This window comes from Mustela nigripes, chromosome 18 (assembly GCF_022355385.1).
Source record: "Mustela nigripes isolate SB6536 chromosome 18, MUSNIG.SB6536, whole genome shotgun sequence".
Taxonomy (NCBI): Eukaryota; Metazoa; Chordata; class Mammalia; order Carnivora; family Mustelidae; genus Mustela; species Mustela nigripes.
Window position 1 is genome coordinate 31,592,784 of NC_081574.1, and position 13,569 is coordinate 31,606,352.

Consider the following 13,569-nt stretch of genomic DNA (forward strand, 5'->3'; position numbering starts at 1 on the left):
TCTTGGTGAACCATCCCCAATCGTGAAACACTACGACGTGGAAAACAAAGCACGGGGTCGGAGAAACGCTGAGTTACCCTGGTCCAGGGAAAGGGCCTCAGAGCCTTGGATGAAAAAACAATTCACCCAAACCTGGTTTTCTAGCTTCTGACATCCTGCGTGTGGTTTTCAGATATGAACGATATCTCCGAGGAGGAAGTGGGGTCCTTAACTTCCCGTCTTGAATCCGGTTATCCAGTGTAGTTAAGCCAAGCATTACAGAGGGACCGCCGAAAGACTGACGGACAAGAACCGATGACGGGCGGCAAGTGTCAGAGAGCTGGGTCCTATTCCTCCCCAAGTGCCCATCACCAGGTGTATGTGAAAGCAGGTTGACCACCGTCACCACGGCAGGACACTGCCTCGGGGCTTTGTGGACGTGCGCTAACAAGCAGTAGATAAAAGCGTGAGACAGCTGTTAGGTACCAGGCTGCAGTTGGCATGGTGCTGAATGTTCTCCTCTTTCTTTTCCACGCCACAAGTTAAGACTAAGGCTACAGAGCCCTTTTATTAGAAGTTGGCCGGGAAGAAATGATTTTCTTCTTTTTCTCGCAACATCACCCTTCCCGCTGTCTTCTGCATTTCTCTTCTTGGAACACTAAAGCGTCTTCCTTCAATTAGTTTGAAAATTCTGTAACTTTTAGTCTCCCAACAGGATTAGACCTGCTAAGAGTAACTAGTGTTTTCTATCTGATAAATAAGGGGATTACAGCAATAACTGCTGTCAGCATTTTTCTCATTTAAACAAATAAAGCTGACAAATGATGAAGTTCTGTGCTGCTCTGTTGTGTTTAGTACATGCAGAGCAATTATTCATCCGCTGCCAGTGTTAGTCTCCGTACAGCTGAACCATCCGACGGCAGAGGAAGCTGATTAGCATATCAGTCCCATAGTCATATTTTTATATTCTGGAAGATTCTAGTCCATAACAAAGGCTGATGCTTATAATTTACACAATAATTTAAAGGGTTGGACTTTTCTAGGCTTGTTAGAGTTGCACGAGTTCTCAGGTACAGTGGGGCTCTTATTTAAGAGACGTCTTCTGTCTGTCTGGGATTTTGGCTCCCTGCTAGCATTTTCCATGGACAAGTTAGCTGTCATCTCTGGAGGTCTCGGAGTGGATGGCCATCTCCGCAGCCCCTGCTGGAAGAACCACGGTGGAGGGGAGTAGGTGGAGATGTCCTGAAATAGAGCTGCTTCCCGTGGATGTTTGTCACGCATACAGTTGTGTGTGCGTGTGTGTGTGTATATATATCCCTAGACAGCTAGAATGGAGATTTGAGAGAGAATACACTATTTAAAATTTTTTTATTCAGTAGAATTATTTCTGTCATGGTAGAGATAAGTATAATAGAAAGTATTCATGGTTTTCCATGAGTTCTTATAGAGGGAATGACTTGACAAGACTGGAGGCTTCCTGTGGGAAGAAGGTCTCATCCAGACAGTGTATCTGGGGGTCTCGGGGTGATGATGTACTTGGGGCCTCTTAAAGAGGCTTGTCGCCCCGATGCTCCCTGCAGGGGAAATGCACTGTGTTTAGAAATAGTTGGGTTATATTCATTGGGCTTCTCCGATCCTCTGGGAGAGCCTCGGAGAAGGACTTGTAATGGAGCCAACCTGACATTGAAACTGTGACTTCTACATGGGCGTTCACCAGCAGTTAGTCTCCTAAGATGGTGGTGGGATCAGTGAGGACCTTCGCGGGGACCATCAATGGTCTACAGTTTATGTTTCCCAAAGCAAATGTGTGGCTGTCTGTCTCTGTGTCTGTGTGTCTGTTTAGTTTCTGTATCTGATGCCTTGACGTCTTGGGGTAGTGCTGCTCCTGGAGGGACTGTCCAGCCAGAGGGCTGACTGATTCCCAGAGAAAGCCAACAACTGGCTTGGGAGAGTGCCTTTCATGTGTAAACCAACCCATCCAAAGCCAGTCCCCTTAACCACTTCTTGTATTAAGCTCTTAGACTCCAGGGCCATAGTCCCCGTCCTCGCCCTCAGCATCAGGTACCGGGCAGCTAAGGACGGCCAGAGCCCACTGAAATTTTCAAAGGAGCCAATTCTAAGCCTGTTTGCCCAGCCAGTTCCCATGGGAACCACAGTAAAGGCTCTGGCCCCTCTTTCCCCCATACCCCTCTGCCTCCTAGCGCCCTCCGGTGGTCCTGCATGGTATGCTCTGCCTATTGTCTCTAGGGATTTTTGAGTGTAAATGTCTCCTTTTCGGGATGGTTGTTTCCATCTGATGTGCACCTTACCACACCTCAGTAAAACAAATCCTGGGTATCCTTAAAACACCGTGTGCCTAGGGGCGCCTGGGTGGCTCCGTGGGTTAAAGCCTCTGCCTTTGGCTCAGGTCATGATCTCAGGGTCCTGGGATCGAGCCCCATATCGGGCTCTCTGCTCAGTGGGAAACCTGCTTCTTTCTCTCTCTCTGCCTGTCTTTCTGCCTACCTGTGATCTCTGTCTGTCAAATAAATAAATAAAATCTTAAAACAACAAACAAACAAAAAAACACCGTGTGCCTAGAGGAAATCATAGCAAGTTTTGATGTTTCGATGTCAAAACTCCCTACTTCATAAACGGGATCAACCTGAACCATTTTGAAGGGAGTGTTTGTCTCCATTTCCAATCTAGATGAAGCTAGTAACTTAGATGTTCTCACAAGATGAGGAAAGCATAAGTACATAGAATAGAACAGGTCCCCATTAGCTTAAACACATTTCTAGGTTTTTAAAAATTTATTTGCAAAAGAGCGAGTACGAGTGAGCAGGGAGAGGGACAGAAGGACAAGCAGATTTCTCAAGCTTATAATTGAATGCTTCTCTGAGAAGACCCCCCCCACCCCCGATTCCTAAATGGTGGGCAGAATTTGTCTCCCCTGTGACAGGACCTCTGACACCTGGGTTCAATGATTGGGTGTTCTCTCCCTTCCCTTGCACGAGTCAAAGTAAATCATCCACCGTTTGCCTCAGATCAAAAAGAAAAAGAGGACACAAGCCCTCTGTTCGAAGCCCAGCTCCTTAGTTTTGTTTATTTCAACTTACTTTCAAGTCCCAGCATGTGCCGCCATGCTCCAATTTGCTTTCTGTCCTATCCACCCTGCTTTGTCCGTCCGATGGCGTGATTTTGATTCTCCTGGTCTCTTTCACCCGCCCAGCCCACCACCTCCTCACCTTTTCCTCCCTCTCATACTTTGTATTTCTTTAAGTGCAAAGACGAAAACACCACCGCCCTTCAGAACCCCTCTAAGGCTTTTTTCCTCTTTGGTGTGGGGCACAGCTTTTGGGACGCTCACCTCTCTGCCAGGCAAAAAAGGCTACTCCTGCACTGACCCAAACTGGGAAACGTGGCTTGTCAACGGTCATCAGGATGATTTTCTGTATGTGGTCCCTCCTCAGAATTGAGAGAGTCTAACTCCCATTCCCCACGGTGATTTATGTGGTTATAAAACTCTCTCTTATCACACACTGGAAGTAACATGCTGTGGATCGGGGAGACAGAAGTGTCTCCTCGGCCTTGACCAATCCTACACCCACCCGTCATCATCTTCTTTAAATCCTGTCACCACCCAGGATAGAATCACACTCCACCTCCAACATCAGGAGCCCCCCAGCTCATTTAATTACACTGTTGATTTTGTCCCGTGAATTCCTTTTGCGAATTTAAAGGGAAAAGCACAATTGTGCACCTCATTTTTCTTTAAATGTTCCCTGCATTAGTCTTATTTCTGTTATGAAGTATAAGCACCTAAAATACAAGGACAGAATTTTAATTTTTGAGACAGACCTGCACGTGGTGCTGGATTTTCAGGAAGACAGATCCAGCTTCAAACCCCAGATCTGCCATTATCAGACCGTGTAACTGCGGACAGATGAATTCGTCTAAGACGGTTCTTCAGTCTGCCTAGTGGGGATGCGAGGGTTTCTCCTGCGTCTGTGTGTTGTGAAAATGTAGTGAGTGATGAGGTTAAAGGCTTATGGTGATGCTAAGTATGTCTGCGGAATTCAGTCGGCGTGGACTCTTTTTCTCCCGCACCGCCTACCCCAGGGCAAGTTACAGCCTTAGCATGCTGGCCGGACGGAGCGAGCACACGGACTGTCAGAGCTGCTCTGTGGCTTGTGATGACGGGACTGGTACGAGTAGTAAGGAGTGTCCTCTTTCATCCTTGGCAGTCTGTGCAAGGTGACTGTGCTGCCCAGAGCAAGGAAGGCTGATGATAGTCCTGGGTCAGGGGGTTGGAAGAAACTCACGCTCCCTTGTAAGAAAGACCCAGCATGTTTTCTAACTTCTCAGGAGGATGCAAAGTAATGAATTATAATAATAAACATTAAGATTATAATAATAAACATGAAGGCTGTCTTAGTTTTATCTTATTTTGCACACGTAGCCTTAGCTCCTTTTCCTGTAAGAGCCTTTCCTTCTCTCCCTACGGGATGGCCCCTGCTAGAGGGGCTTCCTGGGTTCTCATGACAGGGCTTTGAGACTAACATAGTTTAATTTGTCTGTGTCGCATTTGTTGTCCAAAGCTTTTAAAACCGAGGCTTGGCCTTAACTGGGCTTCCCTGCCCATTTGCACATGATCACGGTTCCCTCTTCCTCCTAAGCCACACTGCTAGACCCCTGCCCGCTGCTGTGTCCAGGGGGAGGGCCATTTAGAACTATCTGGAACTACATCTCTGGGGTCCGTGTATTGCCTCTTTACGTTTTAGAATCCCAGAAGTTAGTGATACTACATTCCTCATCGTAGGTTTCATCCTAAGAAAGACCAAGAAGAAGCACCAATTGAGATCCTGTGAAAATTATTATATTGTATTAGACCCACGTTGGTGGGTAATACTTCACACTCCAGCTTTCCAGCCTACTCAGCTGTTGGAATTTAATTAGCAGCAATATATTATTGTCAGTGTAATTAAAACCTCGCCTTGATTAAAAACAGAATTGTGTAATTAACAAGAAAATGTTTGGCTAGCCTTAACTTTCCGATCGGAAACAGCAGCGGCCTCAGTGGATGTGCTCTGTCTCCCCACCAGGCTTGAAGGTCCGGGAGGTGTTCATCAACGTCACCAGGCAGCAGGTAGAGGATTTCCATGGGCCGGAGGACTACTGGTGCCAGTGCGTGGCCTGGAGCCACCTGGGGACCTCCAAAAGCAGGAAGGCCTCCGTGCGCATAGCTTGTGAGTACATATGGGGGGGATGGCCTTGTCTGGTAGGACCGCGGGCCGGAGTTCAGTGCCGCCAGACGGGCTTGGGATGCGTTGGGCGCTTCTGTAGAATAGAGATTAGCAGACATCAAGAAACGATCAACGATTGCTATCTCTGTTAAATTTACTCTTTTAAAGTATTTTAAATGTTTGTATTTTAAATGTTTGATAATTTCCTCCGGAGTACAATCAGCCAATCAGTTAGGCGAAGAGATTCTGCCTAGACCTTCAGAGTGCAGGTGTCTCCACAATGCCAGGAAAATCAGTTCCTGGGAGGAAAAAAACTCAGGTGAATGGATTCTGCTGTTTGTTATCAGTGACAAAGTTCGAGGGGCATTGATGGAAAGAGGTGAGCAGTGACTGTTTACTGCTCTTTCCAGCAAACCTGCAAAAATAAGACATTAAAGATTGGGATTTTTATAGCCTACTATTAAATCTCTTGTTTCTGAATCTTAAAACATGGAAATGGGGTTTAAAACTGCATGTGTTTGACCCACGGAGAACTCCAAAAAAGGAAAAAAAAAAAAAAAGAAAAAAAAAGACACTTGAAGAAGGGAAAATTAAAAAAAAAAAGAAAAAAAGAAAAGAAAAGAAATTTGCTTTTCAGGAGAGTCCACGATTTCTTCATCATATTCCAGCATCAGTGTTTTTAACATCTCAACCATATTTAGAAGTACAGGAACTCCTTTCTCTTCCTTTAGGATGTCTTCATTCCCCTACCCCCATTACCCCACCCCGACGAGTCCCCATAAAACCTCCTTTGTGAGCCCAGGAGTGTAAAAGCTCCTCTGGAAAGAAATTGAGAGAAGGAAGGCAGACTTGGTTATTGTTGTTTTATTCAAATGCTGCCTTTTGAGAGTGCCATAAAGAATACGGGACAAGGGGGATTTATTTGAGGACTCAAGGAATTCATAGCAGATGTCGATGGTTTAGGGATTGAGAATAGGAATGAATTGCTATTTGCAGAGACATTTATGTTTCTTGGGAAATGAAATCTTCTTCTCAAAATATGCATTTCACCTTCACTATACTGGCAATTTGGGAGGCCCTTTCCTGAGTGTTGACGGGGCCCTGGTAGGCCAAGGAGAAGAGGTCATTGCATGAGCTGTGCTCTTGATGTAAGAGCCACGGGAAACCATTTTCCTATAGTTATTTAGTTAGTTTTAGCCAACAAGTATTTTATGATGCTAAAGTGGAGGTCAGCTGAGACAGGGAAGAGGATGTTCAATTTTTACTCTTCCTTCCTAACACCACCAGCTCTGTGATCTCCACCTGGCTTCGGCTAGGCTAGTCGCCATCTTTGACCCTCGTGAGGGGGATGCAGATTATCTTCCAGGCTCTCTCTGTGTCTCTGAAAAAAAGGCCAAACAGCACAGGCGTTTTCAACATGGCTTCCCTCCTTGTGCGGCTTCTCTGCACCCCTTTTCCCAGTCCTCTTCTTCCTCCATGTCTCTGAGGCCCCCATGGCCTATTCTTTTTGATTTGCCTCTCACTGATCTGTCCCCTCCAGGCTCTCTCACCTCCACACGTGCTCCCTTCGTTTCTGATTGTTGCCTGCTTGCTAGAAAGCTCCTTCAGGGAGCTTCCCCTCACTCACAAAGTTTGGCAAAGAATGGCTCTATCTCTCCTTTGTTCGTGTCCCGTAACCTTTGATCATGTCCACCGCATCCGTCCAGGCACTTGGCTGTTCTACATGTCAACCTCACTCTGACGTGGGACGTTGCCCCTGCAGTTCCAGTGTCACCTGTCACTGAAACCAGGTGCTGCATTCCTCTCGGTTTCCGGTTCCCATAGTTGGTTTTGTGATGGTGGGCAAGTTATTCATCTCCCTGTGTCTTAATGTCTCCAGTGGAAAAAGGGCGCCTAGTTCATTGAGTTATTGCGAGTGTTACAAGTATCAATAACTAGAAAGTGTATAAATCTCTACCTGGCACAGAGAGTTGGCCCTTCTCAGTCATTAGCTATTGTTTTAAGACGTACTTGAGAAATGGAATCACTTCTCAGTAGGTGTCTTCTACTTACTGAAACTAATTGCACGGAATTATAATTGTAGTGTCTTAGCAAATTTTCTGCAGGTTGTGGCTTTATAGACTCTAAAAATCCGATTCTCAGGCAGCCCTAGGATCCAGCTCTGCCAAGTAGGATAGGACCGAGGAACACGACAAATGGAATACCCTGTTCTATCATTTCCTGCCTTTTTTGCATCATCTGATACTTTTGTGGTAATAATCTTCCCAGTCTCGTCAGGGATTAAAAAAAATCATTTTGTCATTCTTGTATATGATATGCACATGAGAATATGATAAGCATGTGATTTCTAAGTTTAAAAAATTGATCATTAAACCTATGTTATACAGTTAAGACAATCTCCCATATTTAAACGTATTTTTAATTTTTTGTGTATATCAAGTGACACATCCTTTAATTTAAAATTATTTATGCAAGTCAAGATATGATTTGTCATTAAATATTGCATTTGACTTGGAGACCAGTGTACATTAAAATGTAAATTGAAATTTAACTATGTTTAATGGCATCAAAAGTGGAGGGAAAAACTGCCTTTAGGACCTTGCTTGAAATTCTTTTCATTTGCTCGTGGCAGGGTGGAGGGGAAGGCACGCTCTCTCTCTCTCTCTCTCTCTTTTTTTTTTTAATAACTTTCATGTTTTGTTGAAATAAGATTTCTGGCTGCTATTTGCAAGTACTTCCCAGCAAATAACACATTGCACATGAGGATAGTCTTTATTCCCAATAAATGAAAAGCCAAATTGGATATAATTGTCACTGTGTTTCTTCTTTTTAAGATTGGTTTTTGAAGTACTAAAGACATCTTAATGTGCTAAATAAGGATTTTGATAGATGAATGTAGCTTATGAATCTGATGACAATTGTCTTGAGGGGACTTCGCAAAATTAGTATCATTTTTATATTATTCATTAAGTTATTGTCGTTCAACATCAGAGCTCCGTATGTTTCCTACATTGAACCGATGATGCATTCACAATTTAACAGTTTTGAAACTGCAGCAGGCAAAACCTTCGTGGCAGTTGGGGCCTTCAGCCAAGGGACTGGCGTGCCTTGACGTGGTCATATTAGGTAATCAAGAATATCAGGAAACTCACTGGCATGATACCATTTAGACATGATTTGATCTTAAAGGGAAACAGAATAAATACAATTTTTTAAATTTATTTAACACGTAATTTTTTTGACATGGACCCACATCGGTTATCAATTAGATGTGTAGATTCCTGGCATCTGCATCCGGCCTGTTGGACCCAATTCTGGAGGAGGGACTAGGAAAGCTGTGTTTGTACAATGTTACCCGGACGATTCTGTGATCTGGTAACCTTTGGACATCCTGCCCAGGGACAGTGCTCCTCAAACTTTAACATGCATGAAAATCAATTGGGATCCTATTAAAATACAAGTGATTCAAATAAAATGACTCTGGAAGTCTGGTTCGAGGTCTAAGGTTCTATTATTTGTAAGAGTTCCTAGAGGATGCTGCCAGTGGACCATACTTTGACAGGCGGGGATACTCACCACTATACAAACGAGGATGGACCATACTTTGAGTAGCAAGAGCCCCCACAAACAAACAAAACAAACACAAAAACCAAAAACACCTTTATGAAGCACTCTTTTTTTTTTTTTTTAAGATTTTTATTTATTTATTTGACAGATCACAAGTATGCAGAGAGGCAGGCAGAGAGAGAAAGAGGGGGAAGCACACTCCCCACTGAGCAGGGAGCCCAATGTGGGGCTCAATCCCAGGACCCTGGGATCATGACCTGATCCAAAGGCAGAGGCTTTAACCCACTGAGCCGCCCAGGTGCCCCTTTATGAAGCACTCTTTGGGAAATGTTGATTTAACCCATTCGTCCAACTGCCTCCTTCAATAGCTGAATAAGTGGTGTTCAGGAAGGTTAGGTTGGCTTGACCGGGGGTCCACCCAGCAGATGGCAGACGTGGAACCAGATAGGATACTCTTTTCCCCCTCCTCACTACTCTTGCTACTAAGCCCTGTCGATTCCTCTCTATCGGATGGAATTTGAGAACCAACATAGAAAAGTTCACACGCATTGAAGTGTTTCCTTAAGGAAAGCAGTGATTGCTTTTCTATTCTGTTTCTGAGTAAATTCCTCCTCATGGTAATGTTATTGCATTTATTGAATATACTTCAATGCATATAAGTTGTATGTATTATATATACACACAGGCATATATGTGTGTGTGTGTGTGTGTGTGTGTGTGTGTGTATGTGTACACATATGCACATGCACACACACATGAAGCCACAACCCAGCCTCTAGAAAACAGGACGGGCTTTGTTTTTGTAGCCAAAGTGCCTGTCATCTTAAACTATTGTATTTTCCTTCATAATTTCACACTGTGTCAGGGACATGTTGGCCACCTTCCAAATGCCTGGGGCTGGAAATAGCTGAGGCCCCGTTTCAAAAGTGATTTTCTAAAGGTAAAAATAAATAAATAAAGCCACCTCCCACGCCACCCCCACCGGCCTGGCAGAAGCCCATCTCCAGGGAGGGACTCCCACGGGCCTTCTCTCGCTGGTCTGATTCAATCCAGCTGGAGGTAGCCGGGCCGCTGTGGCATCTGTTACTTCTGCTGCTGGACGGTTGTCAAAACTGAGAATATTCAATTATTCGTAGTTGTTTACTTTCATGAGTGAACATTTGGCTGCCTAGCTGTTGCTTTTCGTTCCTATTTTTCTCCCTCTTCTTCATCCGCTTACAAAATGTTTTGCCTTTATCATTAACCCTTGGTCGGTCAAATGCTGCTTGAGACTTGAGCCTTTACTGGGCTAGAAGATTCTAGCTGGGGCTCGAAAGAGGGGAAGCCTGTGGCTCTCATAGTCCCATAACAAGTTGGCCCCCTGGAATGAAACACAGCAGGATACCACTGTTTTGTTCTTTTTTTTTTGAAAGATCTATAAAATATACATCCTGAATATAATTTAAACAAGCTGCTTATTTGATGCTCTCCTAAAATATCAGTGCTGTTGTGCCAAGAATGAGTGGAGAGTTTAAAGGAAGACCTCATGTAAAGCCAGGGAACTGTCTCTACCTAATTTTATAGGCACACCATGAAAACGGTATTATTTTTATTTGTTTCTTTTAGGGGGGCGGTGGTTTCTTTTTGAAAACTGTAGAAGAGAGACATCTAATTAAACCTGCATTATGGATCTCAGCTTCATGGCTCTGACCATTTCACCTGCTCAAAACTGTCAGTGACCCCCCCCCCTCCCGACAGCACATTAGATGTGGGAATAAATAGAGGCACGTCTGCCTGGCATGCAGATGCAGCCTTAACCTACATTTCCAGCCTTGTCTCCCACCTCAAGTCATGCAGCTGTGCGGAGCTCCCACTAAGTTAGCCCAGCTCCGATTCTGGGATGTGAGACCCATTCTTCCCCTCTGTGACGTGCTCATATTCTTTGTCCTCCCTGGAGTGTATTTTCAGCCCCACTTTGCACTCCTACCACTTCCCACTGAATTCCCACATCCAAGGCCCATCTTGTATGCTGTCTCCTCTCTGAAACCCAGTTAACTAATCCCTTCATGCTAGCCGACCTCAGCACCCGACAAGCCAGCTGAGCCATTGACAAAGATACCCCCCCCAACACTACACCACCCTGCCCAGTAGCATCTCCAGCTTCAAAATCAATAATAAGATCTAAATATCCACTTCTGAGTTCTCCTAGCAATTTCTTTAGTACTTATCCCACGGTACTTCTTATAATTTGCCCAGAATCATAGTTATTTTGAAGTTATTTGTGGATTTATTTCCCTTCCTAGGATGGAACCTGCTTTAAGATTCAAGTGTATCACCCTCACTTGTCCTGACCTGTGAACCTACTGCGATGTCACATTCCTGGTATTCGGAATGACCGTTTGGTTTGAAAAGGCGACCTCATCAGTGTCAGGTCTGATTCTATGCAAGGACATTTGTTAGTGGTTTGTCACAATTGTGCCGTGGTACTAACGGGACATCTGGCTTCTCAGCAAAGCCGTAGCACAGCAGGACGTTATTATAAGGATCACGTCTGGCCTCCCTGCCTCGTGCATACTCCTAATGATCTTTACTGCCATAAAGAAAGGGTCAAGTAGGTGAAACATTACAACCAGGCAACTCTGATAGGCAGTGCGTGGCTCCGAAGGAGGCCAAGTCCACCAGCTCTGCGCGCACTGTTTTCCTTCCTCTCTTTTCAGCACAGGGAATTTGCTCCCAAGTTATGGGGAAAAAATTGTTAAGGCCTCTCATCACTTGGTCAAAATTCCACAGAAGCTGGAAGCCTTCCTCCCCCTCTTCATGGGAGAACATGGCCAAAGTGAAGAGAAAATATTTTACTATTATTTATTTATTTAAATATTATTTAAATATTATTTATTATTACTATAATAATATTTAAAAATATTATTTTACCAAAGGCCGGTCATTTCCTTTACACTGAAATTAATTTATAGTGGACTCTTGAACACTGTGGGAATTAGGGGCACTGACCCCCACCCCCATCCTGTGCAGTAAGAAAATCCACCCTTTAGAACTTAGGACTCCCAGTAACTTACCTGTTATAGCCTGTTGACAGGAAGCCTTACAGATAAAAAAATCAACTAACAAATATTTTGTATGTTTTGTGTATCATAAACTGTATTCTTATAGTTTAAGCATGCCGGGGAAAGGGAAATGCTATTAAGAAAATCACAAAGAGAATGGATTTTCATTTATAGTTCTGTACTGTATATACAGAAAAAAATCCACACGTAAATGGACCTGTGCAGTTCAAACCGGTGGTGTCGAAGGTCAGTGTTCTATGAATATCATCGAAGATATGAGAGTCGGGGCCTCCTCACAAAGCTGGGCACTGTATGGGAGCATCTATCCAGGGAAGGGAATGGGGGTTGAAATGCAGCCAGCACCCCACCAGCCAGGACAGGTACCTGAAACATGACTGCAGTCACCTGAAGTTAGGGACTGGTTTTTCTCGGTACAGAGGTGATTTTTTTTTCCCAAGGCTCCTGTTCATATTTGTCTGATTTACACATAGCCTTGTGGCAGCAGGACTAGGTACATAATTTGTGGGACTGGGTACAAAATGATGGTGTGGGCCCCTTGTTCCAAAATTAAAATTTTGAAGCCACCCACATGGGATCTTTCAGGGGGGCCCGGGCAAGCCCCTGGCCCCATGCCCGCGAAGCTGGCTGTGACTGGCAGTAATGTGATGGTTCAAGAAATCACTGCATATAAGTAATGTTGATATAAAAAGGGAATAATTGGCCTAGAAAGATCAGGGACCCATTCACATTGATTCCATGTAGAATTGGGAACAGGATCATTCTGTTTTACTCCAAAGCCAGAGGAAGCATCATAGGCTCTAAGTTTTCAAATGCATGATTGGGGTCAAGTTGGCACCTGGAAATGTTCGTTGACAAAGCGTTTTTCTTTTGGAGAACAGGTCCTGTTCTCTTGTGAACTGTGCACAGGCCAGCAAGGGGTACATGTCTGCCGGGGGTTCTCTAGAAGGAATTACTGCATTCGGTGGATAGTGAAGTATGCACTCATAGAGGTTTTTAATGTTTTTTTCTATGTTGACATAATTTCAGACTTCAGGAAAGTTACAATATAGTACAAAGAGTCTCCCTAAGTCTTTGACTGAGAATCTTGAAATGTTAACATTTTACCACCTTTGCTTTGGCGTTCTGTCTCCTTCTGTGTTTATGTATGATTTATTATCGTTTATTTTCTGACATGTTTAAGATTCAACTGTAGACGTCATGCCCCCTTTCCCTTAAATACTTCATTGTGTCTGTTTTTAAAGAGCAAAGATATTTTCTGACCTAACTAGTAGTAAAATTATGAGGAATAATTAGATATAGTACAATTAGGAAGAAATTAACATGGATACAATGCTGGCATCTAATCCTGAAACCTGGTTCATGGTGCATCAATGGCTCAGTAACATCCTTTCAAACAATAACAAAAAACCTACATCATGGATTATGTTCAGTTAAAAGGTCACTTTAGCTTTTTTTAATCCAGATAATTCCTCAGTCTTCCTTTGTCATGCATGACCTTGAGTGAAGCGTAAATGTCAGTTATTTTGTATAACGTCCCTCAATTTGAGCATGTAAAGAGGAGATCTCAGCCAACTAGAAAGGACTCCCACTGGCCAAATCTGGGACAATTTGAGTTTCAGAATAATTGGTAATGACAGATGACAACTCCGTCCATAATCCAAAAATCCATACTGGTGTTTTGAAAAATGACTGAATGAACATATAAATAAATGGGTGCAAAGTGAGAGCTCTTCCTT

The 13,569-nt window shown here is 43.8% G+C and overlaps 1 protein-coding gene across 2 annotated transcripts in view; it reads left to right on the forward strand.

The window, feature by feature from the left end:
* Nucleotides 1-13,569, forward strand: part of UNC5D (unc-5 netrin receptor D) — a 538,291-nt gene that overhangs the window by 312,878 nt on the left and 211,844 nt on the right. For both annotated transcript variants that reach the window (XM_059384170.1, XM_059384171.1), the window contains exon 3: nucleotides 5,064-5,207. In XM_059384170.1, coding sequence (XP_059240153.1) covers nucleotides 5,064-5,207 — 144 coding nt within the window. The remainder of the gene's footprint in view (nucleotides 1-5,063; nucleotides 5,208-13,569) is intronic.